Source organism: Hyposmocoma kahamanoa, unplaced genomic scaffold (genome assembly GCF_003589595.1).
Source record: "Hyposmocoma kahamanoa isolate Upper Pololo Valley unplaced genomic scaffold, ASM358959v1 230, whole genome shotgun sequence".
In the NCBI taxonomy this organism is placed as follows: Eukaryota; Metazoa; Arthropoda; class Insecta; order Lepidoptera; family Cosmopterigidae; genus Hyposmocoma; species Hyposmocoma kahamanoa.
This window is the reverse complement of record NW_020653749.1, coordinates 758,155-769,906: the sequence shown is the minus strand read 5'-3', so window position 1 is coordinate 769,906 and position 11,752 is coordinate 758,155. Positions and strand designations below refer to the sequence as shown.

The window sequence follows — 11,752 nt, the reverse complement described above, 5'->3', positions numbered from 1 at the left end:
TATTATACAAATACACTATTTAGTCTTAATTTGACAATTTGTAATAATCTTCATATTTTTAATTCTTTATATCTTTATATACTTTAACAATTTTACTTAATTGTACTTTTGACTATTTGTAATAATTTCTGTTTTTAATTTATCTAATTTTAAATGAAATATAATGAATTGTAATACAACTTTGGATACATATAGAATGTCCTTAAAAATTTACATTGCTGTGCCCTTGTAGAGTTCATGTTTGATACTGTATGTATTAAGATCTATTTTTTAATAACATGTATGCAATAAAACATTTGAATTTGAATATGTATGCACTGAGATTTGGTTTGAGATGAGGGTAGGGTTTTCTTTTATTAATAATCGAAAGATGTTGTTGAATAGTTATATTTTATTGCAGTAGCATACAGTAATATTGCTAATTTGTGTATACATAATATAGAAATTACAACGATTATTTCAGGGGGGAATAATTTGATGTTAGAACATCCTTTATTCCAGATAAGAACTTTTCTTTATAGATTCACTGGTGTCACCACTGCTGATTGTACCTCCGATGTTTGCACCGCCGATGTTTGCACCACCGATGTTTGCACCACCGCTGTTTGCACCACCGGTGTTTGCATCGCCACTGATTATACCACCACTACTACCGTGATTTGTTTGGTCCAAGCCAAAATTATTATGCGAGAAAATGACTGTATGTGAGTTTTCCGGAAGTTCCTGATTCGTAACGTGATGATCTTCTTTTTGCACTTTGCCATTTACAGTTACTATGGTCGAAACTGTCTCAATTTTGTGTCCAGATTCAGAAACATGCATACCAACTGCCCTATTTGAGCTTTCTGCATTATTTTGCCACATGCCTTTTTGCCCAAATTTTCGGCTCTGTGGATATTGTGAATCAAGATTTGCTTTTTGGTTATGCCCCCAATCGAAATTCAAATTTTGCTGATTTTGTTGCAGTTCAATATTTTGTTGCGGATTAATATTTTGTTGCGTATGAATATTTTGTTGCTGTCCCGAGTAATGTTTTATATAATTTTCGTGATTAACCTGGAAATCAATTTTGTTTTTTTAGCACAATCTGATTAAATTTGTATGGATTTTGTTTTTATTTTACGGTGTACAAAATAATATTATTTTTTGTTAATCACTTTCCCACATAGAATTAAACCCTTGCCCGTTTTGTGAGTCAAGTTATTGTTTTTAGTGAATTTCAAATTCAGATATCCGAATTTTTAACTCACCTGAAAGTCGACTATTTCCCACTCTAATTTTAAATTTTGCTCACGTTATCGGAAAACTTTTGTTTAAGTTTGAAGTTGAACCTTTTGTACAAAGCTTATAATCTCGTAAATGCTAAACACCTATGAGTATTCTTTCCTTGGGCTGGATTTAGCTTTCATTAAATTTTAGAAAAAAGCTAATGATTGACGCAGCGACGCGATAACGCTGCAGTGCAATGCAATACAAACTTTATCTTCCACAATATAAAATTATATTTCTTTAAAAACAAAAAATAAAGAATATTAAACGCGCTCACTATGCAAAATCCAATAATAATAAAGAACATAATATGTTTTCTGATGAATGAAGCATAAATTCGTAAAATAAAAACGGCGAATAAAACTTTCGCATACAGACGCAGGTTCGTGTTCTGTCAAATCTAAAGAATTTAATAATTATAACAAACTAGTGGTATAATTACATAAAAATAAATTAATATCATCAAAATAACAGATGTGGTAGCTTGGTTTAACATACCGCCTCTCAACCAGAGGCCGTGGGATCGAATCCAGCTCAGCTCCGCCTGAGAGGAACCCGTGTCCGGCATTGGGACGTATAGTTAGGTTGATGATGAAAATATCATGACAATCAATAAGGTGATGTTGAAAGGTTCCTTTGAAAGCGTGACAGCGGCTGATCGACATCGGGCTACGCATCGCGAACTTTGGAAGTCCAAATCAATGCAATATAGAACTTTGTTTGTTCAATCGTTCAAGCGTCCAAGCATTCAGTATTATAATAAATAAATTAATATCTTATCTAATAAGAATATGGTCTAGATTCTACTATACTGTATTTATTCAGACCTCCTTTTTTGTTTAAAGAAATGTAACTTTATCATGTAGAAGTCAAAGTTTATGTAGCGTAGCGGTTACTAAACATGCGTGATGGAATACCCGGTTTATATTCGTGAAGACTCTGGATAACATATAACTAACGTCATAAACAACAACTTTTGTCGCACGACTTCTAATAATTCATCAGATTGTAGTTAAATTGAAAAATAATATTGGTATAGGTTGCTCTAAAAGATGTTAACAAAATGTAACGGTGATGTGGTAGTAAAAGAAGGCGTTAGCGTAAATACCAAACCGATGCAAAAGGCAGGATTGTAGATCGTCAGGAAGACGCTTGCACGTTTGAACTTACTATCTTACTACGAAATACAGATCTAGAAAGTGTCAGATAGTACAACAAAAAGTGAAAAGTTTATTTTTGTATAATTTATTATGTTTAGAAAAATGTGATCATCATCAACCCGTTTGTACATTCCACTGTTGGGCACGTGTCTCCTCTTAGGCGAGGGGTTAGGCCATAGTTCGCCACTCTCCTTGAGAAGCGGCAGGTCAAACTTTTAGGCAACCACAGCTCTTTTTTTAAATTTTTTAGTAAAATGTCATGGAACAACACTTAGTGTTTATGATCTTAGTACTTAATGCAGTTTTGCGTGATAGTTAGTAATTTACGAATAACCCTGAATAATAATGATCAATCCAAGTAGTACAGAAAAAATGCTTCAAACTATATTCAAATCGTTGTTATCTATTAAGTTATTTGGCTACATTTGCATGGATGCACTGAGATTTGGTTTGAGATGAGGGTAGGGTTTTCTTTTATTAAAAATCGAAAGATGTTGTTGAACAGTTATATTTTATTGCAGTAGTATACAGTAATATTGCTGAATTGTGTATACATAATATAGACATTACAACGATTATTTCAGGGGGGAATAATTTGATGTTAGAACATCCTTTATTCCAAATAAGGATTTTTCTTTATAACTACACCGGTATCCTTACTAATATTTGAATTATAATAAAATATAAACCTTTGGAACAATATTTTCCGGACCAAACTAATAATTGTTTCGATGATCGTTGTGGTACTTGTAATAACCATAGAATTAAATACGGACGTATGAATTTGTGCACACAAATTTGTGATTATACGTTTCAATTGTATCTCGAATCCCTCTATTAGCTTCGATGCAAAACTATATTTGATTTTAATACCTTGCAGAATACGTTTTATGTAATTTTGTATAGTTACAGTTCGTACTTGTTCTTGAATGTGGAACTGTTCAAAGATGCTTTGCAGACGCTTGATATTCGTACGCACGTATGCTTGGAGAACATTGTCGATGTTTTGGGATTTTTCAAAGTTAACAAATTTATTTACTTCGTTTTCAACTGTTTGTTGCATCATGACCCTAGGGTTTTTTGTTGATTTTATATTATTTTGCATACTTTGAAGACCTTTAGAAAATAATGTTTCTATAATATTTATTAATTGTTCCTGTTTGTTGTTAGTACTCTGCTCTAGAAATTTGGATAACTCTACATTATTGATTTGTAGTGCGTTTGTATCTTCGTTGTACGCACCGCCGTTGTTGGTATTATCGCTGTATATACCATTATTGTATGCACCATTGTTGTATGCACCGTTATTGTATGCACCGTTATTGTATACACCGTTGTTGTACGCACCATTGTTGTATGCACCATTGTTGTATGCACCATTGTTGTGTGCACCATTGTTGTGTGCACCATTGTTGTATGCACCATTATTGTATGCACCATTGTTGTAAGAACCACTGTGGTGTTCACTACTGTGGTATTCACCACTGTGGTGTTCACCACTGTTATATGCACCATTGTTGTACGCACCATTGTTGTATACACCATTGTTGTATGCACCATTGTTGTATGCACCATTGTTGTATGCACCATTGTTGTGTGCTGCATTGTTGTGTGCACCATTGTTGTGTGCACCATTGTTGTATGCACCATTGTTATCTGCACCACTGTTGTTTATAATACCGTTGTTTGTATCACTGTTGTATGCACCATTATTGTATGAACCACTATTGTTTGTACCACCGTTGTTTATACCACCATTATTTGTACCACTGTTGTATGCACCACCGTTGTTTGTACCACCGTTATTTATACCAGTGCTGTCTACACCGCCGTTATTTGCACCACCATTGTTTGTTCCACCTCTATTTTTACCACCGTTGTTTGTACTACCGTTGTGTGTATCACCACCGGTCGTACCACCTCCGGTTGTACCACCGCTGTTTGTACCACCGTTGTTTGTACCACCGTTGTATGCACCACCGCCGTTTGTACCACCGTTGTATGCGCCACCGCCGTTTGTACCACCGCTGTTTGTACCACCGCCGTTTGTACCCCCGCCGTTTTTACCACCTCCGTTTGTACCACCGGCGTTTGTACCACCGCCGTTTGTACCACCGCCGTTTGTACCACCACCGTTTGTACCTCCGCCGCTTGTGCCATCGTTGTATGCACCACCGCCGTTTGTACTGCCGCCGATTGTACCACCGCCGTTTGTACCTCCGTCGATTGAGCCATCGTTGTATGCACCACCGCCGTTTGTACTGCCGCCGATTGTTCCGCCACCGATTGTACCACCGCCGATTATACCGCCGCCGGTTGTGCCGCCGCCGATTGTGCCACCGCCAATTATACCTCCGCTGATTGCATCAACGCTGATTGTACCACCGCTGGTTGTACCACCGCTGATTATACCACCGTTGATTGTACCATCGCTGATTGCATCAATGCTGATTGTACCACCGTCGATTGTACCACCGTCGATTGTACCACCGTCGATTGTACCACCGTCGATTGTACCACCGTCGATTGTAACACCGTTGATTGAGCCTCCGCTGATTGTACCACCACCGACTATACCACCGCCGATTGCATCACCACCGAATACAGAACCGCCGATTGTACCACCGCCGATTGTACCACCACCGATTGTACTGCCGCCGAATGTACCACCACCGATTGTACCGCCGCCGAATGTTTTATTGTAGTTTGTACCACCACCGAGTGTACCATTGTAGTATGTACCACCACCGATTGTACCACCGCCGAATATACTACCGCCGATTGTACCACCACCGATTGTACTGCCGCCGACTATACCACCACCGATTATACCACCGCCGAATGTACCATTGTAGTATGCACCACCGCTAAATGTACCATTGTAGTGTGTACCACCGCCGAAATTACCAATGTTGTTTGTACTGCCACCGAATGTACTATTGTAGTTTGTACCGCCGCCGATTGTACCACCGCCGGATATACTACCACCGATTGTACCACCACCGATTGTACCGCCGCCGAATGTACCACCACCGATTGTACCGCCGCCAAATGTACCATTATAGTTTGCGCTGCCGCCGAATGTATTATTGTAGTTTGTACCGCCGCCGATTGTACCACCGCCATTTATACCACCGTTGTATGCACCACCTCCGTTTGTACCACCGCTAATTGTACCAGCGATGTTTGCATCACCGCTGATAGTACCACCACTACCACCGTGATTTGTATGGTCCAAACCAAAATTATCTTGCGAGAAAATAACTGTATGTGACTTTTCAGGAAGGTCCTGATTGGTAACGTGACGGTCTTCTTTTTGCACTTTGCCATTTACAGTTACTATGGTCGAAACTGTCTGTGTTTTGTGTCCAGATTCAGAAACATGCATACCTACTGCATTATTTTGCCACATGCCTTGTCGCCTAGATTTTCGGCTCTGTGGATATTGTGAATCAAGATTTGCTTTTTGGTTATGCCCCCAACCCAAATTCGAATTTTGCTGATTTTGTTGCAGTTCAATATTTTGTTGCGGATCAATACTTTGTTGCGGATCAAAATTTTGTTGCAGATCCATATTTTGTTGCGGATCAATATTATGTTGCGGATAAATATTTTGTTGCGGATCAAAATTTTGTTGCAGATCAATATTTTGTTGCAGATAAATATTTTGTTGCGGATCAAAATTTTGTTGCGGATCAATATTTTGTTGCAGACCAATATTTTGTTGCGGATCAATATTTTGTTGCGTATCAATATTTTGTTGCTGTTCAATTCCCGAATAATGTTTTACATAATTTGCGTGATTAACCTGAAAATCAATATTCGTTTTTTAGCACAATCTGATTAAATTTGTATGGATTTTGTTTTTATTTTACGGTATATTATTTTTTGTTAATCACTTTCCCACATAGAATGAAATTCTTGCTCGTTTTGCGAGTCAATGTTTTGTTTTTAGTGAATTCCAAATTCAGATATCTGAATTTTTAGCTGATTTGAAAGTCGACTATTTGCTTATCTATTTCTCACTCTAATTTTAAATTTTGCTTACTTTATCGTTAAACTTTTTCTTTCTGAGTTTCAAGTGGATCAATCATGGCATTCGTTTAGCTGTAATTCTACTTGGAATTGGCTCCTTTTAATTATAACAATAGTGTTTATTTGAGAAGCAAAACATAACACGAAAGTTTTATTATACATGAAGCAAAAAAGAAGCAAATAATATTAACACGAAACCAATAAATAAATATATAATATCAAATTTCAAAACACATATCTCAAAGGGGATGTAGCTCAGCATCAGAAAACTTATGAGAGCATGTCCCTCGTTGTTATTCTACCATAGCCCAAAATGAAACTCAACACACAAAATCATTAAACTAAATTATTGAAATAAAATGTAAATATTTTTCATCACTAATTTAGTGATTTTGTGGGTCAAGTTTTTTTTTTCTAGATGTTCCAAAGTCAGATACCTGAATTGGTTGTTGATTTTGGGAGTCAACTTTTTGGGTATGAATCCCCCAGTCAGAATTTTGATTTTGCTCAGTTGGAGGGTCAAATGTCGTTTTTTGGCCAAAGTCAGATACTTGAGTGACTATATTATTTTGGGATTCAAATTTATGGTTATTATTTCCCCACCCGGAGTTAAGACTTAATTGATTTTGAGAGTCAAGTTTTAGATTTTTTCGAGTTCCAAAGTCAACTTTTTGCTTATCAGAGTTCCATGCAGAATTAATATTTTGCGTATTAAGAGGGTCAAATTTTGGTATATCGTCAATCCCAAATTCAGATATCTGAGTGTTTAGCCCATTGTGGGAATCAAAGTTTTGGTTATTATTTCCCCATTCAGAGTTTAGATTTCGTGAAGCGCCAATATCAGATATCTGAATTTTTCCTTTATTTTGGGAACCTAAATGTGGATTATCATTTCCCCACCCAAAATTTAGATTTTGCTCACTTTGTGTGACTTGATTATCCTGTCTTAAGGCAGACCTTCGATACTGCTCATTTTTGCTTTGGCCGTTTTCTAACCCATTTACTTTAATACCTAAATTCTTTCTCTTATTTTGTAAATTTAAGTTTCGCTCGCTTTGACCATCAAGACTTTTTTGTAGGTTATTTGCAGAATTCAGTTTATTCTCACGCCTGTTGAGTTGTTTAGTTTTGCTATTATTCCACCCAGTCTTAACATTTTGCTCATTTTGCGTGTGAGAACGTTCTTTTTGGCTATGTTTCCATCCAGAATTTTGATTATTGTCATGTTGTGCGCCAATGTGTTCATTGTGGCCATAATTCCACCCAGAATTTGTATTTTGCTCGTTTCGTAGATTATGATATTCATTTTGACCATGTTTTCCTCCAAAGTTTTGATTATTCTCATGTTGCCCACCAACATATCCATTTTGACCATGGCTCCATCCAGAATTTAGACTTTGCTCGATTTGTTCCCCAGACCTTCGACGTTGCTCGTTTAAACTTTTTCTTAATCCAATTTGTTGTGTTTGGCCACTATCCCACTCATAATTTGAATTCGGCTGATTTACTACGTTTTCTGTATTGTCATAATTCAATCCAGAATTTAAATGACTGTCATCGTTATAAACATTGTTGTTGTTATTATTGTTGTTGTTCAATATTTGGTGTTTTTTGCCTTGACTAAATCCAGAACTTAAACCTTGCCCGTTATCCGACTGAAGATTTTCGTTTTGACCATATTTCCATCGAGAATTTATATTATTTACATTTTGCTCACCAACATGTTCTTTGTGGTCATTCCATCCAGAATTTAAATTTTGCACTACTTGTCCATCAAACCTCCGCTGTTTATTTAGATTTTTTGCAGTTCCTTTATGTTGACCGTAATCGTAAGTCCCCCCAGAATTGAAATCATTATTGTCGTTATAAGCAGTGTTGTCGTTGTTGTTGTTGTTGTTATTGTTGATGATTTTTTTCTTTTTGCCATGACTCAATCCCGAATTCAGATTTTTTACATCTTGCCCGCCAACCTGTCCATTTTTACCATAGCTCCAATCAGAATTTACATTCTGTACAATTTGCTCCTCAGACCTTCGACCTTGCGTTTTTTGACTTGACCGTAATCCAATTTCTTGTGTTTGACCATTTTCAAATTCAAAATTTGTTTTCTGTTGATTGGGAGTCACTAGAGTTTTTGTATTGCCATAATTTAATCCAGAGTTTGAATTGCCGTTATCGTTATACATATTGTTATTATTGTTGTTGTTGTTGTTGTTGTTGTTCAAGATTTGTTTTTTATTGCCTCGAGTCATTCCTAAATTTAAACCTTGCTCGGTTTTTGAGTGACGGTCTTCGTTTTGATCATAATTTACTCCTCTAGAATTATCATTATTCACAATTTGTCCATGCATGTTTGCGTTGGCAAGTTCTTTTTGCCCATAGCTCCACCCAGAGTTTAAATTTTGCACTTTTTGTCCCTCAAACCTCCGATTTTTATTGTTTAGATTTTTTGTGGACTCACTATGTTGTACCTGGACGTCATCTTTCTCATAATTTAGATTCTTCTGATTTGGAGGGTGTAGTTTTTGTTTATTGTGATAGTTGATTTCAGAATTAAAATTATGCGCTACTTGTTGCCCAGACCTTAAAGGTAATCCATTTACTTGTTTTACTGACCCCGTTGATTGTGTCTTACCATTTACCCAATCATAGTCTAAATTTGGTTGATTTTGAGGGCTTACTCCTCTTCCAGAATTTAAATTGTTGTTGTTGTTATTATTGTTATTGCGGATATGTTTTTTTGGGCCTACATTCCCACCAGAATATGCTTTTTGCTCACTTTGTGGATTAAATATTCCTTTTTGATCATGTCCCCCTGACCTTAGGAGTTGCGTATTTTGGTCTTTTGCCGATCTCAGTTTTTTTTTACCCACACCAACGCCAAGGCCGAAATTCATACCAAGGTTAAGACCTAATCCGGAATGTTCAGGTTTTCCTGTTGGATTTTGTATTACGTTTATAATATTAGTAGATGCAGGTATACCGTAGGCATCATTTGAGTGTTGGTTATATTCTACTGCATTATAATAATTATTTGGGTTCGAAGTATATACTGATCCAGGGTAATCGTTAACATTCGATACCATATTGTTAAATTCATTATACATTTGGGATTTATGACTGTGTTGAAAGTTTGACCTAAGATCACCTTCTTTTTTTGTTTTTGAATTATGTTCGGAGTCTTTCTCTTTGTGACGCTTTTGGGTCACTAAAGGATATGCGTTCTTAACAGTAATAGTATTTGTATCATGTTGTAGTTCTTCATTCACATTTTTTATTTGAGAATCATTTTGTAAGTCATTTTTATCAACACTTCTCCTTACATTTTTTGAACTTTTAGTGTATTCGGGTACATTATAAGCATTTTTTGTATTTGAATTGTACCCTGAGTTATCATAACTATTTTTAATATTTGAACTGTATTCTACCTCATTGTTAATATTTTTAGTTTTTGAGGAATACTCTGAGTCGTCATAATAATTTTTGTTTTTTGAAGCGTAGCCCGAGTCATCATAAGCATTTTTACTTTTTATGGCATATCCTGGGTTCTCATAAACATTTTTAGTTTTTGTGGTATATCCGGAGTTGTCATAAGCATTGTTAGTTTTTGAAGTATATCCTGGATCCTCGTAAACATTTTTTATTTTTGAGGTGTATCCTGAGTTATCATAAGCATTGTTAGTTTTTGAAGTATATCCTGAATCCTCATAACCATTTTTTGTGTTTGAAGTGAATCCTGTGTCGTCATAAATATTTTTTGTATTTGAGATATATCCTGAGTCGTCATAAAAATTTTTAGTGTTTGAAGTATATCCTGCGTTGTCATAAGCGTTTTTAGTCTTTGAAGTATATCCTGCGTTGTCATAAGCGTTTTTAGTTTTTGAAGTATATAGTGGCATAGGCACATTTGTTTTTAATGCATACTCTGAGTTTTCATTAACATTTTTTATGTTTTTGTCAAATTGGCTATTGAAATTATTAGTTTTTGAACCATATGGTTGCTCATCATAATTGAGTCCTGCCCTTATATTTGATGTCTTTTGAACATTCTTTGTTTTTGAAGTAAATTCTGCCTCAGAATTTTTCGTTTTTGTATCATCTTCATCTTTGACATCTTTAGTTTCCAAATTATGTTGTTGCTCATCATTATTATTTCCTGCTCTTAAATTTTTTGTGTTTTTAGTGTATTTTAGTCTACTGTAACCGTGTTTTGTTTTTGGACTATAGCCATTGTAATCATATTTTGTTTTCGCGTTATATCCTTGGTCTTCGAAATTATAGACGTTGTAATTATTTTTAGTTTTAGCATTGTATTCTGGTTCATTATAAACGTTTTTTGTGTTAGGAAAATCATTTATAAGGACACCTTGTTCTTGTATATCTTGAACGTCGTTTAAGTTTACATTTTCTTGCTGACCTCCATATTTTACCTTTGGAAAATCATTTATAAGCAAGCCTGGTTCTTGTATATCTTGCATGTCATTTAAGTTGAGACTTTGTTGCTGACCGTTATCATTTGTTGCATCTCTAATTTCTGGTATTTTGAACTGGAATGAACTTAAACGTTGTTTTGGTTTCTGACCTTTTCTTAGTGCTTTGTTATTTGGGTCAATGTCACGACGTTCTACTTTATTAATTAAACAATACTCTAGATTACAAAACTTTGCTTGATTTTGATTTTTATTTGTTGCAATTCCTATTATTTCATTGGCGCTGTAAAAGTTTCCATTGCCATAATAATCTTGTCCGTCATCATCACTATTATCAGAATCGAAACCGGAGTAATCGTATAAATCAGAACTAGAATCACCGAATCTGTTTTTGGTTCTGTTAGTATGGTGTATCATAATGTAATGTAAAGCTTTTCTTAAATTGTTGTTGTTATTATTGTTATTCATAATCTTAGCACTACGACCATCTCCGTGATTGTTGTTGTTATTGTTGTTATTATTATTGAAGACACCTTGCCGGACATCCTGCTTATTTTCGTTATCAATAAGTTGTTGGTCGTTATTTACAAGTTGTAGAGTATTTTGATTGTCAAGTTCGACGATTTCTTGATTTTTAATACCTTTTAGGCCTTCTCTTAAATAGTTATTGTTATTGTTATTATTGTTGTTGTAAATTTTGCTGTTGCCACTTCCTAGGTTATAATTATTGTTGTTGTTATTATTGTACACTTCTGCGCCTTGTCTAAGTTCCTTATTATTTTCGTACAAATCTTCTCTTAAATAATTATTATTATTGTTATTATTGTTGTTGTATAATTGGTTGGCGCCGTATCCGTC

General features: G+C 35.4%; 2 protein-coding genes across 6 annotated transcripts in view; both read right to left on the bottom strand.

Moving 5' to 3' along the window:
- Positions 1-2,860: 2,860 nt before the first annotated feature.
- On the bottom strand, positions 2,861-9,895 carry LOC113228375 (uncharacterized protein DDB_G0283357-like). Of its 5 annotated transcripts, none has more exons than XM_026461651.1 (3): positions 6,902-9,895; positions 6,186-6,237; positions 2,861-5,951 (listed from the first exon to the last, which is right to left on the bottom strand). In XM_026461651.1, exons 1-3 carry the CDS (start codon positions 9,569-9,571, stop codon positions 3,043-3,045), a joined length of 5,631 nt encoding a protein of 1,876 aa, XP_026317436.1. In that variant the 5' UTR covers positions 9,572-9,895; the 3' UTR covers positions 2,861-3,042. The 5 variants fall into 5 exon arrangements, with proteins under 5 accessions (XP_026317436.1, XP_026317434.1, XP_026317435.1 ...); XM_026461649.1 differs by having other exon boundaries at positions 2,861-5,396; positions 5,427-6,237; positions 6,902-9,894; XM_026461650.1 differs by having other exon boundaries at positions 2,861-5,392; positions 5,453-6,237; positions 6,902-9,894.
- A 209-nt stretch (positions 9,896-10,104) lies between these two features.
- LOC113228383 (probable cyclin-dependent serine/threonine-protein kinase DDB_G0292550) overlaps positions 10,105-11,752 on the bottom strand; it is a 5,450-nt gene continuing 3,802 nt past the window's right edge. The window contains exons 5-6 of the mRNA XM_026461660.1: positions 10,895-11,011; positions 10,105-10,122 (exon numbers count right to left, since the gene is read on the bottom strand). Coding sequence (XP_026317445.1) covers positions 10,105-10,122; positions 10,895-11,011 — 135 coding nt within the window. The remainder of the gene's footprint in view (positions 10,123-10,894; positions 11,012-11,752) is intronic.